This window comes from Eupeodes corollae, chromosome 3, assembly GCF_945859685.1.
Source record: "Eupeodes corollae chromosome 3, idEupCoro1.1, whole genome shotgun sequence".
NCBI classification, from domain to species: domain Eukaryota; kingdom Metazoa; phylum Arthropoda; class Insecta; order Diptera; family Syrphidae; genus Eupeodes; species Eupeodes corollae.
In genome coordinates, this window is record NC_079149.1 from 36,130,094 (window position 1) to 36,149,735 (window position 19,642).

The window sequence follows — 19,642 nt, forward strand, 5'->3', positions numbered from 1 at the left end:
TTTGGCGAAAACGAAAAAAAAAAAACAAAAACAAAAAGAAAGATATCTCAAGGAATTTAATGATTAGCAATTTTTTAAATGCGATTTAGGCTTTTAGTTTAGCTTAAACAAAATTGTAATAGAGTTATTATTCTAGTATATATTAATGTACATGTTTCTATATGAAACTGCATCTAATAAAAACTGAATGAGTAGACACCAACCGTTATTTACATTCAGAACACCTAGACATTCTTCAAGTGACTGCAAGATTGGGCACAATGCAACAAAGTGGAAAATGTTTTCAACTTGATTAAGGTTGCACAGAGTGCAGTTTGGGTTGTTACCAGTTCTGTGCGGTTTTGTGATTTAGCTCTAACATCTCCGTTCGTGTTTTAAATATGATGCTCATTTCTATTACAGTAAATTTATCTCTAAAGTAATTAGAAGACCCGAGTCTGAGGTTAAGTTTACTGTAAATTGACCTCGACACAGACTCCCTCGCCCTATCTAGATAGCTTTGGAATAAGTGATCATCAATGGTAGATATACAGTCGTAGAGAGCGCTTCTCCATGGATCTAAACTATCAACAGATAGAGACAGAGGAAAGTTGTGTGCCGAGGCCAAATCATACCAGTCTTTAAATGGAGTGTACCGGCATCTAAAACACACTGTTAGGACCCTCTTTTGCAAATTGTTGGCCGATAATAATCAGCGTTTGCTTTTAAATTCATAATAAATATTGGAGCAAGTCCCGATTCGATATGTAAATTATAATTGGGCGTGTTAGTTGGGAGTCAAAAGATACGCTTGAAAAAATATCTTTGGACAGCTTCGATATCTTCTATTTGCTTGTACCCATAGACTTGGTTGCCATAACACAAACAGCTTTTGATAGTTGCTTCAAACACTTTGAACTCAAACTTAGGATCAACAAGTTTGTTATGAAAAAAGTTTGACCACATAGAATTTACTGCAGTTTTTGCAACTCTCACCTTATCTTTTATGTGAACACCAAAATTCAGGTTATGAGTTAATGTGTAGCCTAAATATTTAAATTCTTTCACCACTTCTAAGTTAGAACCATTGAGGATCCAGATGCACTGGGTTCTAATGCTACGATGTTGGAACCTAAAGACCATAATCTTCGACTTTGAGGTGTTTATTTGGAGATCTCATAGATCACAAAATTGTTTTAGTTTGTTTATTTGAAGCTGAAGTGTGACTGCATTATCAGTTAAGGTCACCAAGTCATCGGCGTAGAGCAAAACTTTAATAGATAAATCACCAAAAATAACACCACCAGGGATATAGTCTTCAATATTATTTATAAATAGTGAAAAGATAAGCGGGTTTAAAATGCAGCCTTGAGGCACACCTGTATTACAACTAAACGGTTTCGATTTGCTACTACCATTTGAAACTACAGCTGTCATATTTGAGAGCAGCTTATTATAGATTTGGATAAATTTTGTCGATAGCCCGATAGTAAATAGTAGAGATCTTCTGTTAATGGTGTCAAATGCTGATTTAAAGTCAACGAAAAAAGAGAACATTCACTGTTTTTTGTACCAACCTTTTTTTCCACAAAGTTAAAGAGAAAATGAAAGTTTTTATTTTTTTAAAATTCAAGAGCAAACAATGATTTCAATTTCTAAGTATTTTAAGAAAACTGCCTTACCATTGAAAAACGTTGGAATATATCAAACACTTATATAAAAGGTGCAGTTGAAAAAAAAAAATATTTGTTAATGCAATACTCCAAATTGACATGCAAGTGGGCAACACTGATTTTTCCTATAGTCGCATTATGCACAAATGACAATGTGACTGCTGAAGCCAAAAGTGTGAGATTCAATTCACGAGTATTATTTTAACATCGATCTAAACAAGATAAAATTTAACAAACTATCGTGAAGAAAACTCTCCTCAAAGATTTATGATTACTTGCTTTGAAGGTCCATGACCGTTCGCTTCGTATTTAAGAATCTAGATTGATCTTTTTTTCGTAAATCCCCGAAAAGAGTTACAAGAATTTGCCTCAAAGTAGCCAACATGCAGCTTTTTGTACGTGGTTTGGACTCCGTTGAGACCCTAGGGGTTTCCCAAAATGATACAATTGGCGCCGTCAAGGCTCAATTGACCCAATTGAAGGGAATCACCGAAGAGTTCGTTCTTAACTGTGAAGGAAACGCTTTGGAGAACGATGCTTGCGTCAGCAGCTTGTCATCCTTTGAATGGGATGTCACCGTACCACTTCTGGGAGGTAAATTGCATGGTTCTTTAGCTCATGCCGGTAAGGTCAAGGGACAAACTCCTAAAGTTAAGAAACAAGAAAAGAGGAAGAAGAACCCCGGTCGCGCAAAAAGGCGGATCCAGTACAACAGACATTTCGTCAACTTCGTGCAAGGATTCGGTCGTCGTCGTGGTCCAAATGCTAACTCTTCTTAATTATGTCTCAAGTTTATTAATCTTTTTTGTGAATAAAAAAACAAACATTTTATGTACCTACAGCTCACGCACATTACAACTGAAGCCAGCTGACCATTCACGACCTAGTAGATACGTTCAATGGGTGCTTGAATAACAGGCGACGGAGACGATTTTTCGAAAAAAAATTTCTTCAACGAAAAATTCGAACCCACCACTCACTGGGTCACAAGTTGCTATTTAGGGTTCTCAGAATACTGAAGTTATTGAAAAGAAGCCATTTAAATTTACAAAAAGTCACTGTTTGGTTCGCTCTTTGGCACGGGGGCCCTTACGAATGTCACCGTTAATTAGGAGCGTTATGATAATTTGATTTTTTTGCTTGCTATTGAAGAATACGACTTGGAGAACAACCAGTTTCAACAAGACGGTGCTACGTGCCACGAACTCGAACGAGTATTGCTTTCTTGTAAGAGACTAATTTCCCTGCATCGTAATTTCTCGTCGTTGCGATATCAACTGGACATCAAAATCAGCAGATTTGACACCGTTGGACTTTTTTTTAAGGCTACGCAAAATAATGTGTTTGTGCAGATAAACCTTCAACTTTTGAGCACTTAAAAACTAACATTTGTCAAGTTATGGCTGAGATACCTCCCAATATTTGTCAAAAAGTAATCAGAAATTACCTTAAAAGAATCCATAATTGCAACAATTCTTGTGGTGGCCATTTAAATGATGTAATGTTTAACACATAACGTCAATTCAAGATTTATAATAAAAAAGAAATATCATGAAAATAAATGTATATACATATGTTTTATTTAAGTCTACTTTTGAAACCGCAAAATGGATAATCCTGTAAATTCACAGAAAGTCACAGTTTCGTGCAGATTTTTCTTTAAAAATTAATTCAACAACTTTTGGGTGGCAGAGACTTTGGCATACCCTTGTTATAACTTACGAGAGAGGTAATTATAAAAAATAAGAAATTTCATAAATATTAAAAAAAAAACATATAATATTCAAAACAACATTTTTAAGCCATAGTTAAAACCGCACAATTGTTTAACTCAATTCGATATTTTCAATTAAATTTTGAAATTTCCTAGTAAAAATCAAACTTTCCTGGGATAAACTTCACCTTCATTTATGTTTCTTCAAAGACCTTAACACTTAGAGTAAACCAATGTCAGGTTAAAAAACCGTAACCTAAAGGAAATTGACCTTTTTTTGTTTTGTTTTTAGGTCATATCCATGTTTTAACAAAAACCAACAAAATTTGACCATTTTTTTCTTTCTTTTTGACTGCCCACAACTCACAATAATATATTTTTGTATTTATTCCTTTTAAATATTGTATAGAGGTATATAGACATAAATATGGATAGGTATGGTTCCTCCTTTATATCAACTTACCCCTCAAGACTTTTAAATTTATTTATTAGTCAAAGCCACGTACATACCCGTACATTGATTATACTCATGCTCCTCGTATATGTTTGACTTATTGAAAGATGAAAAATCTTTCAGCGAAACAGAAACACATATGAAAGTATGACAGCCTAAAAGATGTAATTTTTGTTTCGTCTTGGTATAGCCACAGGGCTGAACTGCATTTTGGTGTCTGGTATTTTGTTTTTTGTTTTTATTTCCCCACTTGGCACATCACAAAAATGTTGTATAGCTTACAAATACAGTGGTTGTCAAAAGTGATCATCAAGTTTTTCATTCTTTTTTACGATTTTTAAAAGTTGCAATTACTTTATTTCAAAGTTAAAACTTTTATCTTCAAAAAATATGAATATTATTTAAAGGTTGACATTCTTAGACAACATACTTTTTATCTCCACTGTAGGATTGTGTATTTCATAAGTCATTAAACATTGATTTGTATTAATTTCATGCATCCCAAAAAAATCTGACAGCAAAAATTTGTGTTGTTCATTTTTAGTTTTTGGTGCTGGTTGGTATCTATATGAATGATACCCTATAGGCTTAAATACCTACATATATATTTAAACATATGGATGTTAGTATAGTGTACTGTACTGTCCGCCTTCCAAAAATAAAACAACCGTGCAAATAATGTGAAGACAACAATTGCCAATGGCGACTTTCATTATTTTTATTTTTATTTTCTCTTTAATTTAAAGGACAACAAAATGTCCCGTTTTTTATTTTTATTTCAGGGATTAATAAATATATTTTATAGCTTTGGGGTGAAAACTCAAAAAAAAAACAACACGAATATCGAAGGTGAAACTGCGTGCAAACGAAAAGATGTTATTCTCAAGGGAAGATGGGAAGAATGAAGACCAATTAAAGCTACGAAAACATACATAGGTTTTTCATGAACATCCTTATGCTAACTACTAACTTCAAGTCATATCTGATTTTCTAACAACCAAACAGATAATTTCTTAAATAGATTTTAAACTTTCAAAAAAAATAACTGGGAGCGTTATAGGGATGGACTAGCACAACTGCTTAATCACAATCTTCTTAAATGCTCCTCCAGTAAAGATGAACTAGACCTTTCTGTAAATCATCTCACCAAAGCCTTAAATGAATCAATGAGATCTTCATGCCCTGTAACCATTTTAAAGGGTAAAAAGAAACCTTATTGATGGCGTAAAGAACTAGAACCATTCAGAAAGAGCTGTCGCAAACTCTTCAACAGATCTAAGTACACTAGATCTCCTTCTGACTGGGACTTATACAAACAAGCTCTAAAGCAATATAAAAAAGAATTAAGAAAGAGTAAGAGGTCTTCTTGGAGACATTTTCGTGGTAAAATAGAAAATACTTCAGAAGCCTCAAGACTCAGCAAAATTCTCTCAAAAAGTCCAACAATACCCAGTGCTTTAAAGGCAGAAGCAGGCACGTGGACTATCTCTTAATCTGTTATTAGACACCAACTTTCCAGGTAGCTCTAACATAATCAATGACTTAACATCAGAGTCTTTAGCTTATAAAAGTGATTTAGTTGATCTAAAAACGCGGGAAAAACTGCAATGGGCCATAGACAGCTTTGATCCATATAAATCTCCAGGACCAGACGGAATCATTCCAGCCGAACTACAAAAATGCTCAGACAAGATTATTCCACCATTGGAAATCATTCTGACAAGCTGTGTAAGGTTGAGATATATTCCCAAAGCATGGCGAATGGCAAAAATAGTCTTCATTCCCAAAGCAGGAAAACCCGCACACGTTAACCCTAAAGATCTACGACCAATCAGCCTATCATCCTTCCTTCTTAAAACCTTGGAAAGATTGATTGAAATTTATATCAGACATAATTTAAAACCATGTCTCACTTCCACAGCTCAACATGCTTACTCTAAGGGAAAATCATTAGAATCAGCACTTCGCTCGCTGGTACGTACTATTGAACATTCCCTCGAATACAAAGAATATAACCTGGTAGCGTTCCTAGATATTTAAGGAGCTTTCAACAACGTCAGTTACCAGGTGATCACAACAGCAATGGATAAGCTGAAATTAAAGAAGTCACTCATAGATCTTATAAGTCTCATGCTCAAAAGCAGGACAATAATTTCTAACATGAGAAGTTTTACTACCACCAGATCGGTGAATCGAGGCACTCCCCAAGGTGGAGTCCTTTCGCCTCTTTTATGGAACATGGTAGTAAACGACCTACTTACAGCATTGGAAGCAGAGGGTTTCAAGGTGATTGCCTATGCTGACGACGTTGCGATATCCGTATCTGGGAAGCACGCCCAAGTTCTCTTGGAACTCCTACAAAATGCCCTAAACAGGCTAACTAAATGGGCTAAGGAATGTGAATTGGACGTCAACCCACACAAAACAGAATTAATACTCTTTTCGAGAAGATATAAAATTCCTCAGATTAGCCCACCCAAGATTAGAGGAATAATATTAAGCTTTTCCACTCAAGCTAAATATTTGGGCCTCATTTTAGACAAAAAACTAAATTGGAAGGCAAATATTGATGAAAGAGTCGCTTTTTACTTGTAAAAAGGCCATAGGATCAAAATGGGGCTTCTCCCCAAAAATAACCCACTGGCTATACACTTCGGTAATCAGACCGATACTCATTTATGGAGCTGTCGTATGGTCAGCAGGTATGTGCATCACAGGAGCACTTAGGTCAGGTATGTGCATCACAGGAGCACTTCGCTCAACACCAACCGCAGCACTGGAAGTGCTTTCAAACCTAACACCACTTGATATCTTCTCCAAAAAGGTGGCTGCCAACTCATGTGTAAGGCTTAGAGCCACCTCTCAATGGACCAGTAACAATACTGGACATAAAACTATTCTAGACAATTTCAGATTTATCCCAGATCGCTTACACTATACCACCCCAAAAATGGTATTCGGTAAAAGCTTCCATGTGTCCATCCCTTCAAGATCCTCCTGGGAAGAAGAGAGACCCCTGGAAGACGATGCGGTACACTTCTATACAGATGGTTCAAAGACCGATCACGGAGTTGGAAGTGGTATCTTTTCAGAACAACTAAATCTCAGTCTATTCTATAAACTTTCCAATTGATGTAGTGTATATTGTAAGGATATACGAACCTTCTCAGACAGCCAAGCCGGTCTTAAATCTCTCGCGTCTGTGTCCACAAACTCTCAAACAGTCCACGATTGTCGATCATCTCTGAATGAGATGGCGGAACAGTTTAACATTCACCTCATTTGGGTGCCGGGACACAGAGGCAATTCGGGAAATTGCAAAGCCGATGAGCTCGCCAAAAACGGAACACTTCTGCCTTATGTTAGACAAAAACATAACATAGGAACACCACTTGCTACATGCAAATATTTTCTCAAGCAATATGCTCTAGAAACAACAAATGCCAGATGGTCACAAAGTACCACCTGCCTAGCAACCAAGCAAATATGGCCAAGTATTGACTTAAAACGGTCAAAAGGCTTGATATCACTGAGCAGACAAAGTATAAGCTCTACAATTGGAGTAATAACGGGACACTGCCTCATAGGAAGACATGCTCTGAGGCTAGGGGTCTACACAAATGACTTCTGTAGAAGCTGCATGGACGAGGAGGAAGAGGAAACAGTCCAACACCTTCTATGTACATGTCCAGCACTCTCCATTAGAAGGAATTACTTTCTCGGTAATCCCTTCTTCGATAACACCAGTGAACTGGCAACGATTGACACAAAACGTCTCTCTAACTTTATTAAAAGTACAAAATGGTTTGTTTAAATTCATTACTCTCCCATGAGTAACCTCACTAGTGGTATCACAATGGACCCTTGAGGTCTACGTGTGACATCTGGACAGCCACTACAACCAACCTAGGTTAGGTTAGGTTAGGTTATAGTGGCTGTCCAAGATGGAACGGACACACTTAGGCCAGTTTAATGGCCCATTGTGATACCACATGAATCTTTAGGCTTCCTCCTAAGCTCAATGGAACCAGTTAGAGTCCCTTACGAAACGTGAGAGGCTGATTATACCGATATGATTTAGATCGTTTAGATCGTTAAAGAAGAATTCTCCTAGGTAATTCTTGCGTTTTCGAGCTAGAGCAGGGCATGTGCAGAGAAGATGAAGAACCGTTTCTTCCTCTTCCTCGTCCATACAGCTTCTGCAAAAGTCATTTGAGAATACGCCTAGTCTCGTGGCGTGCTTTCCTATTAGACAGTGTCCGGTTATGCCACCTATTATCGGGCTTATATGCGATCTGCTAAGAGAGAGCAAGCACCTTGAACGTTTTAAATCCAGTGTTGGCCAGATGTTTTTTGTGGCTTGACACGTGGTGATGTTGGTCCACCTGGTGCCTGCCCTCCTCGCAGCGTCTTGCATTAGTAGCAGTTTACAAGTAGCGTTTGGTATGCCAGTACTTGCCAAACGTGGTAGGATGGGCTGTACAACCAACCTAACCTTCAAAAAAAAAATTAGAAGACAGAATTTTTAAAACTACTTATTGTTAAGAGCTAAAAATTGTATTAATTTCCAATTTTCTAAATATTTAGCAATTGAATGCACCTCAACGCTTTCAAATAGATAAAGTTCGTGAAAAAATATCAAAGTGAAAATATCTAAATCTGGAAATGAATTTTCGAAAAATTAGCCGCATTTTGTGATTTAAAATTGAGAGAAAGTTTAAAAAAAATCGTTTAAAATTATGAAAATTACGTTTTAAACTTTTATTTAGAAAAGTTTTATGTGGAAAACTACTAAAATTTGGTAAAAACTGATTGTTGGCAAATATTCGAGGGAACTGAGTTCTAGATTATTGTGATTATACATTTTTCTTTGAAAGGACAACTGGCATTTTTTGTTTAAGAAATACATTTTTATTGTATTTTCAAAAATTGTTACTAAAAATTGGTTTTCGCCTAAAATATCTCAGCCACATATACAAATATTGAAATCAAATTTATTTTATCATAGGCAAAATAGTTTTATTAACTTTTAGTTAATTTATTCCAAAAATCCAATTGACAACTTTTTTTTGACAAAAAAGCATAATTTATAAAAACAACTAAAAACGGCTTTCGACTAAAGTATCTTGAAAATAAAGTAAGATATTGGTTTAAAACTAGTTTTCATCTTCCTCAAAAAAATTATTTTTAATAATTTGCAAAACATTTAGAAACATTGACAGACGGGAACGCATTTTTTCATCAAAAGAATTGTCACAATTCTTTTTCATTATAAAAAAGGTTTTCTTAATACTAAAACATGTTTTCTGTAGAAAAAAAAAGACTTATTTAAATTAAATTTTATATAGCCTGGCATCATTTAAATATTATTTGAACAAAAAAACTTAATTAACTAAGTGTAAAAAAAGAACTGAAAAACAAAAATAAAGATACTTTCAAAAAATATAAATCCCAAACTAAAAGGACAGGGACGACATTTTTTCATTTCATTAACACCATTGTTGTCATTTAATTTCATAACTGTACTATACACAGTTGTTTCTACATTAATTAAACTAATTACTTGGAAATGGTTTTGCATTGTTATGTTGTTTCCATTGGTAGATGATATTTATATTTATATGTAATTAAATCGATTTAAATTAACCGTGAATTTTGATGATTTATTTAATTTTCAAGATGTTGAAAAAGGTATTTAATAAATAAATTTCCATTTATTAGTAAACAAGTGGGGAATTTAGGGTATTAATTTTTAAATTTGACATTGGTGTCGATTTTGTTCACATATACATACGTTTTGGTAAAATTTTACCACAACGAAAAAACACCAATATTTTAAACAACTTGGAATCAAATCCATTTAAATAATTTAGTTTACTTAGAAGTTGAATAAAATCAGTAATGCATATGTGCCTTCAAATTCTTCAAATGATGAATTCATATTATGAAAAATTGAGTTCTAGAATTAGTTGTTTGGATCCGTCATTAAAACTTTATGGCTGAGCTCAGCGAGAGTATGGCAGTAGTTAAAATAGAGCGACAGTCAATTTGCGGTGAAGTTGGCTTTCGTTTTTATTATGTTGCTGAATTTGCATTAAAAAATAAAAGAGGAGCAATTATAAGAATTTTTTAAAATAAAAGGTGATTTTTTAGCTATTATCTTTTTGGCAACCATGGTTCAAACAGTTGACGCACTTTTTTTTTAATAAATATGATTTAAAATCATGAAAATGAAATTTGTATTGAAAATCATGAATATTAAAATTAAAATAAACCAGCATAGGTGTTCATATATGCGTTTTGCCCCGATATAATGGTTGGGCTCATCAGAAGATAGCCATTACACCTGTCCGCATATTTTCTCGAATAAATCGAGACTCCATATAATACGAACTACATAGAGCTACTGTGAATTATACAGTTGCTACAAGTCTTCAAAAAGAAGACAGTTTTCACTCTACTCAGCACATAAATGTACAGAGTAGAGAACACAGCATTTTGAGCGGCTAGACTATGTAAGGTGATAAGAACACAAGACATTAAGACAGAAGGACTGAAGAGAAAGAACAGACAGAAAAAACACATGACAACAGCATGCGGTAGGTTTTGAGACATTTCCTCCATCTTTCTACTAACCACTCTAACTAATGCTTGATTTCGGTGATCGATGGGAACCGAAGCTTTATCAGTGACTAGACCGCTGCCCGACCTTCTTCCATAAACATTTTATTTCACGTTCGGAAACAGTCAATGGGCCGCCTAGATCGTGCCATTTAACGCCCTTAGACTATTTTTGTGGGGCTTTGTTAAAGCTCATTTCTATACAGACAAGCCCGATTCCATTGCCGTATTGCAGTACAACATTGATTATTTATTAGTGAAGAACCGGCCGAAATGTTGGAAAAATTATGCCAAAATTGGACTTAGTGGATGGACCATTTGAGGAGCAGTCAAGGTCAACATTTGCATGAAATAATCTTTAAACATTAAATAACATGGACCATAATATCGATTCAAATAAAGATTTCATGCATTTTTCTGAATTGTATGTGTTTTTTTTTAAACTTTCTTATAGCTTTTAAAAAATCACCCTTTATAGTAATTTATAATTGTAATATTATTTTGCTTTTCCTTTACAGCTATAGAACCTGTGACTAAATCTGAGCCCTAAGGGAAACAAAGGGCTTTCTTAAAATGTAAACCCAGTCATCCAAAAATGGTTTTGGAAAATTTCATCCGAAAACTCCTTGATCGCTTTAAGGAAATTTGTATTTATTTTAATATGTTTTATTAACATCGTTGTAAAGGTTTTCATATGCAATAACATTTTCTTTTTTTGCAGTTTTTGAATTTTCTTATTTGAACCAGTTTGTGTCCCGAAAACGGCTTTTAAAATGGGTTTCTTACGCAAAAATTCAAAATATAAGTTTAAAAATATTGTTGATATCTATTTTTTGATTTTATGTACAAATCAATTCCAAAACTTCTAACAAATAATATGTTTGGCTTATGTCTACAAAGTTTTCGATTTTATAAACTCCTTTTAAAGACTGTTTGAAGATGCAGGCATTATGTTCTAATTATGTTTATAAACGTGTCCGAGCATTATAAAGCAAAGGAACGTGAGCCACAAACTCATATGGCCTTCACTTGTTATCTCAAAGCAGACTTCATATTAGCTCCCTAATAGGTGTCCTTACGGGACACTGTCTTATAGGCAGACACGCAATACGACTTGGTGTAGCCTCAAACGACTTCCGCATTAGCTGTATTGACGAAGATAATAGGAAACATTCACCTTCTCTGCACTTGCCCTGCTCTTTCACTAAGACGCAAACTTCATTTGGGAGACTACTCTTTTGATAATCCCAGTGAATTAGCTAAAAAGGATATCAAATATCTTCTTCGCTTTATAAAAAGCTTAAAATGGTTTGACTAGTAAGAAGTAATTCTCTAGATTCATGTGTTATCACAATGGGCCCTTCTTTTGGCTTAAGTGTGTGGATTCTAATCCGTAGCCACGTTAACCTAAGTTGGCCTAAGTGTGTGGATTCTAATCCGTAGCCACGTTAACCTAAGTTGGCCTAAGTGTGTGGATTCTAATCCGTAGCCACGTTAAACTAACTTAACCTAACCTTACATGAGCCACAAAGTTTGCAATTACTAAATCAGCATATTATTCAAAAAGTGTAATGGCTACGAGCTATGAGGAACTCGTTCTATAAGAACTGTTTACGGCAAGAAATGTAGTTGGCTCAAAATCACCATGGTTACTTACTAACTTAAGGTGGCGCTACAGTCAGGGGTGGACCTTGGCCTTAACTAAAATGCGTCTCCAGCCAGCTAGGTTCCTAGCTAGCTGTCTTCAGTTTTGCACTCCAAGTTGGTTGAGGTCCTCTCTCACCTGGGTGCGCCACCTGAGTCGCGGTCTTCCTCTACTGCGCCGTCCCTCGGGATTGGATTCGAAGACCTTCCGGCCAGGAGCGTTGATGTCCATCCGCTCTACATGACCTAGCCATGTAAGGCGTTGGACTTTAATTCTGCTAACTAGGTGTCAATGTCGCTGCACTGCCCCATAAGTTCGTCGTTATATCTTCTTCTCCATTCTCCATCTATATGCATGCATACGGGACCAAAAATCACCCGAAGAATTTTTCTCTCGAAGCATCCTAATACGCTCTCATCTTTCTTTGACAGGGTCCAGGCCTCAGCGCCATAAATGAGAAGCGGGATGATGAGTGTCTTATAGATGGTGATTTTACATGCTCGAGAGAGGACTTTACTTCTCAATTGCCTTCTAAGTCCAAAGAAGCAGCGATTTGCAAGAGTTATTCTTCGTTTGATTTCAGCGCTGGTGTCGTTGTCTGCATTAATAGCGGTGCCTAGGTAGACAAAGTCCTTAACTACCTCAAAGTTATAGCTGTCCATGGTGACGTTTTGTCCAATACGTCGTCGTTCAGTGTCCTTTTTTGATGACAGCATATACTTGGTCTTGCCCTCATTGACCACTAAACCCATCTTCTTCGCTTCCGTCGCAAAGCTCAAAAACGCTCCACTTACATCACGCTTTGATCTTCCGATTATGTCAATATCATCTGCGTATCCGAGTAATTGGATGGACCTTTGGAAGATTGTGCCTCTAGTGTTGACGCTTGAGTTTTGCACATTTCTTTCAAGACCGATGTTGAACAAGTTGCCTGACAGTGCACCGCCTTGTGTAAAACCTTTTTTGACATCAAATGCATCGCTGGAATCTCTTCCGAAATTGATAGAGCAGTATGCATTCTATATCGCCATTCTGTACAAATGGATAAGTTTGAGAGGGATGCCAAAACTAGACATTGCTCTGTAGATGCCTATAGATGCTGTCATACGTGGCTTTAAAATCGATAAAGAGATGATGGGTATCGATTTAAAGTTCCTGGGGTTTTTCCAAGATCTACCGTAGTGTCAATATTTGATCGATAGTAGACTTTCAAGGAAAAACCAAGTTTGCAAATTTCAAAATTGGATTTATGACATAAAAAATTGCAAGCTTATACTGTTTTAAAATTTGTATATTAATAAACTTTGACAGGGCAGCGCACAAAATTCTATACTTTATTAGATATTTTTTTTAGTATTAAATATCTTTTAGAACACATTAATTCGGGAACGTTTTTCTAACTTTGATATAATCAACAAAAACAACACAAAGCACATAATTTAAGCTTTGATTTATAACATGGGTGTATTATGTATCCATATTTAATACGCAATAATAAAAATAATACATACAAAATTCTTCTACAAGGAAAATACGTCAAATCATATCCGGGAACGTTCTTGAAATGACCGTTCACAAAATGACGATTTCAAGTAGGAAGGATCTTTGATTTTACGGCGGTCATCTTAAGTACAATCTGACTTTGTCAATAGGAATATATTTGAGGTTTCTTTGTTATTTCGTGTCGTAAAAAGAATTGCATCAATAATCAAATATAATAAGAACGTTCACGGAATGACGGACTATTGATGTACGCTCTACGAACAATGAATAAAAAGGTACTTAACATTTAGATTTAATTAATTTGACGAAAAATACTCTGACAGCCTGCTTTGTTATTGTTGTCTTCCTCGACTGAAGTTTGACACCGAATGACAGTATTTACTTAAAATTATTTTTGATCGATTATCGATGTGTTCACTGAAATGACTTGTGTGGTTTTGGACAAACTATTTTTGGATTTTTATAGTTAAAAATAAATAATCTTTAGTATCCTCTCTAAAACTACATTTTGTATGAAAAATAAGGTGTATTGAGTAATACCTTAAATTTAAAAAAAATGTTGTTGAAGATTGTAAATTAGGACGCGTTCCCGAGTGATTTTGAGCCAGTTATTTAAAATGTTAGAAATATTAACGTCAAATAATTTAATAAATCTTTATTTCACTTCCAAGCTGCTGACATTTAAAGGTCTCTTACACAAATTAGGGTTTTTTGCTGTTTTTTATTTTCACAAATTGTCACTGTTTCTATCTGTTCAGATGTCTAATTTTCAAGAAATTTCTAACTGCAATGAAATGTTTACCTATTAATCCTTTGATACTGAAAATTTCGTCATTTAATCAAGATGGTATTTGGAAATTTACGAATTGTTCTCATTGTTCAACACTAAAGCCTAAAGGTGCGATAAGCAACCGGTACTAAACTGTCAAATGGAATTACGAAAATGTTTTTTATTCTATTCAAAACTTTCGTATTGATTTTAAGGAAATAATGAAAATTGTCAGTTCCGGTTTCAAATTACATGATTTTCAATATCTTTTTGAGATACCTGTTTTCTTTAACCATACCTTAAAAACGAGCGGAGATATCAGCTTTAGAGTTACTAACACTAACAACTGTAAAAAGGGCATTTAAAATATGGCATTTTTTTTAAACATTTTAACAAATAAAGTAATGAAAATTAATATGGTTCTGTACACATATTGATTTATGTATATACAATTGATATGAATTTAGAAAAGGCACACTTTTAACCATTTTTTAAAAAATCAAAAAACTTAAACAAAATATATTTAAGCTCGATTTTTTCTCGAAATTTTCAGAAAAAAATGTTAACACTACAAAGAAGGACTGTCGAAAAAGGACATCTGATCTAATATTTTAAAAATTCAATTATGCTTTTTTACAAAAACTTAGATCACAACTAAAAAACTCCAACAAATACAATTTTTTCTCAAATATTCTAAGGAAAATAATGACATTAATTTTAAATTTATTTTATTTCATTTACAACATCTTTGTTAAATTTAATTGAACTGTTTTTGAAGTGAATAAAAACCTATACAAAATTCTTTAAAAAAATTGAGAAAAACTGTTTCTAACTTATTAGAACACAAATATTATGGAGTTTGAAAGACTTTTTTGAGTTATAAATTTTTAGAAATTGATTTAAGAAGTCAATAAAATGTGTGATTATTAAAAAAATATTTTCATTTATTTGGCATTTAAATGAAATTTTTGAAAACTCAAACACGAAAACATTTTAAAACTAGATTAGAAGAAACACAATCATAAGGGTGTTAAGAAAAACTTTTTTAAAATGTATTACCTAGAGTTGTTTCCAAAACATAAACCTACACAAATGGTTGTGTGTTGAATATGGGAAGTTATTTCTGAAGGTAACCTCTTCGTTTTGTATTGGTTTTAAATTTAATTACTTAATAAAAGCAGTTCCCAAGACCGATAGGTTTTTTGATAAGAAAGGTTTACTTTTAAATTTTCTACATCCTACCTCACATAATCTTTAGTACTTTGCTTATTTTCAACAAAGATTCTTGAAAGAACTCTGAAACATCTATGTTTAAACGGTTCTTAACAAAAAACCTCAAAACAATGCATGAGCAATTTTTATCTAATTGCGATTTGTTGTCTTAAGTTGGAATATTATGGAACAAATATAAACATATTGTTGAAAACGGGTAAATCTGAGGAGTTTGGATTTGGAGTAAGCGCTAAAAATGAACCCTAAAACGAACTATTTAAGAAAATAAAGAAATTACATTCAAGATTATTCAAAACTTTGGAAAGAATAATAGAAGACCTATAACTCATCCCATAACTGATGAGAAATTTTGCAAACTAAGCAAGATGTTAAAATAAATGAAACTCTTTCTAGAAGATTAAAATTGGTACTTTGAAAAATCATCATACAATTTGTTGGTTTTAATTTTGACCTAAAACACGCCCGTTTTTGGTTGTCTTTTACATTTTTTAAGATGGTATATTTTAAAAAACCTGATGTGCTAGAAAATTTTCAAGGTTTTCAGACCAACTTAATTCTTAAAAAAATAGTTAATTTCTAAACAACCGTTTGTTGATACTGATACAAATCATAAATACTGTTGCTTAACATAAGAAATCACTGCTTATGTTTATGTTTGACAAAACTACTAATATAAGTTAAATCGTACTGAAATATTTGAGTTTTGGCCCTAAAAGTCAAAAACAAGGAGCAAAAATCTGGAAAGCCCAACAAAATATGAAAAAATTGTTCAACTTACCATTAATTATAATTTACTCCTTTTGAGCAACTGATTTATTTTAAATCACTTTCCGACAAACTTGAGTATTTTTGTTTAAGAAAAACCAAATTCAAAATAAAAGAAATCAAGAATTAGTGTTCTGTTTTGGTTTTTGTTTGAATTTTTTTTGTCACCAAGTAATCTTTATAATCTCTAAACGTTTGTCCGACGCGCACGAAATAAATTGACACCAACTGAATTTTGTTTGTATTGTTTAGAAACACGCAACAAGTATCTAAATATCCTCTGGCACTTTAGATCGCACCAACAACAACAAGAAACACCACGTGTGTGCTAAAACATTTCAATACACCAAAGTGAAAATAATCTCCATTAAATTAATAACAAAAGATAACACAAATAAAAATAAAAACAATTAAACTAAATCCGATTTGAATGCCAAAATCAAATCTCGTTTAAATTCCTCAAACCTATCAAAAAGGCGGAAGTTATTCGGATTTATAAAACAAAATGTCTCAATAATTTAAAAAGAGCACAAAAAGCAAACATCAATTTATCTAAACTTAATTATTTTAACCGGAAACTAAATATTTAACTCGATTTTTTGATATTTTTTGAATTACAAAGTTCATTTAATTAATTTTGTTATTTATTTTTTGTCGAAATTCAGGACTAACCCACAACAGCAATCGACTACGGTCCAATAGTGACTGAATTGTGAACAAATTGTTGTGGGAAAATTATGTTGAATGAGCAAATTGCAAAGAAACAAATTTTTATTCGTGTATCAAAAGCAAAGCCCGAAGTGAAGTGAAGTCTTTTCTCTAAATTAAGAGAGGCACTTATAAAATAACAGAGTGCTATGGATATGGAGCTAAGTTTAAGGTTATTTCACTTAACTCTCTTTACTATAGAAATTTTAAGAGTATCTATGCCAATGAAAAGATGGTCCTTTTAAGGGTTGGTTCACGTTCAAGTCAGGCACATGAATCGGTTAATCCTATTATCTTATTTACGATTAGGCATTTAGTTAGAGTAGAGAATAGGAAGATCTGTTGAATGATGCGTTATACATAATTTGAATTGTAAGGTTCCTTTTAATAGTAGCTAATTGCTCTTTTCAATTTTTACATGATTAAAAAAATGTTATACTATGTATTTATTAAAAAGGGGGTTCAATTGAACCTTGACCGAAGTCTTAACCTCTGAAGTAAATTTCTCCACACTAAAGACTAGAATTGAATTTGATTCATTGTTTAACTGCAAAAATAAAAGGTCCTTGTATTGACATAAGAACACAGAAAGACAAGGAATTCTATTTTTTAGGCTACCATTTTAAGAAGGCTATTGTTTTAAGAAGAACTTCTAATAGGAAGTTATTGTAATAGGTCCGATTTGTCAAATTGAACGTTTTGACATTTCTAGACGTTTCAAGGTCCCTAGAGCCAAAATAAAAGATTTTTAGAAAGATGTCTGTGCGTGCGTTTGCGGAGTTTTGTTTTCGTCGTCCATAGCTCAAGAACCAGTACAGATATCGACTTCCAAGTAATTTTGTTATAAAATTACAGAAAGATACAGAAAGAGCCCTTAAGAAAATTGCATGGGTTGTTTTTTTATCATACAGTTTAAAAAAGTTAAGCATTTTGGTTAACCCTAAATATCTCAAGAACCAATGACACTAGAGACTTGAATTAAATTTTATACTATACACTGTAAAGTGATAACAAACCAGGATATTTTTAGAAAAAAAAATCCAATTAATGTTTTTTTTTATAATTCGAAAAAAAAAATTGTTGCGTCGAAAATTCTGCGAATAAAAAATGAGTTTATCTCCAAAACATTACTTAAAGTTGGTAAAACTTGATTTTCGACACAAATATCATTTCAAAAACTTGATAAAATAGCTTCCAATTAATTTTATTTTATAATAAATATTGTTTTCAACATTTTGTAACATTTTGAGAAAATTTGATTGAACATTTATTAATTTAACAAAAGTTGGTAAAAATTGATTTTCAAAATTTAAGATAATGGCTTAAAACTACTTTTAATTAGAACTTATAAGAAATATTGTTTTCAAAATTCTAAAAAATTTTGAGAAAAATCGAATTGACAGTTTTGTTTACAAAAAATAAAAACCTAAAAAAAAATGATAAAGAAAATATTGTTTTCCAGTAGTTTTTTTTTATAAAAATTCAACGGTCCGTTTTTGGTAAACATTTATTTTCGACTAAAAAAATCTATTTAACAAAGTTAACTGTTTTTTTGATATGAAAAATATTGTTGGAAATTTTAAAGTTTGTAAGAATAATTCAACTGACAACTTTTTTACCGAACACGAAAACATGTAAGCTTTCAATTAAATCGACAAATCGACAGACGGGATAGGAAGTTATAAGTGTGGGACATCCCAGCCTCTTTTTCTTATAATTTATAGCGTCTCAGTTGTTTTCCTTAAAAGAGTTGAAATACACAATTTCACGTACCAAAGAATCTGTCTAGGAAAATGTTAACAGATAGTTTAATGTTAACATTATCTCGAATTATCAAGTCTTCAATTAGGTAGTTTACTTAAATAACAAAATACTAAAATTATTTTTAAACATTTTAGAAATCTAACCGCCAGAGTTTTCATGATTTAAAAAAAAAAATTCATGTTTATTCCATCTTATTAAATGGGTTTCCAAAGCAGAAGAAGTTACAAAATTATTTCAAGGACATTAAAAGTTTTGAATGTTAACTCAATGAAAATCTTCTAAAAAAAAGTTAATTGTGTCAAGTTTTTTCTTATTCAAGAGTTTCAGAGATATTATTTTTGTTTTTCAAAACATAGAGAAAAAAAGTGAACTAAAGCTCATAAAAAACTAATAACAACAGACACAAAAACCTGTGATCAATTTATTTCTTTGTTTTCGAAAACCATTTCTTATCATTTTGTGTTGTTTTTATATGAAAAAAAAAGTTGTCAATGAATTATTTCTAAAAAAATTAGTAAAAATTACCAACAATACTTTGCATATGATAATACCAGTTTTATTTCAATGTATGTTTTTGTACTTGAGATTTTCAGTCGATTTACATTTTTTACCAATTTAAGTAGAATATTTGAGATGTTATTTATTACAAAACCAATTGAAGTTTTTTAAAAACATCGTCTTCTGCTAAATATTTTGCAAACAATCAAGAAATGTTGAAATGAAACCATAATTTTATTCTCCAGATATTCGAATCCAACACCAGTTTATACCATTTTGATTAAGTTTCTTTTTGCAGATTCTTATTTTTTTATAA

The 19,642-nt window shown here is 32.9% G+C and overlaps 2 protein-coding genes across 2 annotated transcripts in view; one reads left to right on the forward strand and one right to left on the reverse strand.

Moving 5' to 3' along the window:
- LOC129952425 (BTB/POZ domain-containing protein Tiwaz) overlaps positions 1–17,039 on the reverse strand; it is an 86,181-nt gene extending 69,142 nt beyond the window's left edge. Inside the window, exon 1 of the mRNA XM_056064993.1 lies at positions 16,370–17,039. The gene's annotated coding sequence lies outside the window, so the exon portion shown is untranslated. The remainder of the gene's footprint in view (positions 1–16,369) is intronic.
- LOC129952426 (FAU ubiquitin-like and ribosomal protein S30) lies at positions 1,988–2,431 on the forward strand. The gene has a single exon (XM_056064994.1). It carries the CDS (start codon positions 2,036–2,038, stop codon positions 2,429–2,431), a length of 396 nt encoding a protein of 131 aa, XP_055920969.1. The 5' UTR covers positions 1,988–2,035.
- Positions 17,040–19,642: the final 2,603 nt, after the last annotated feature.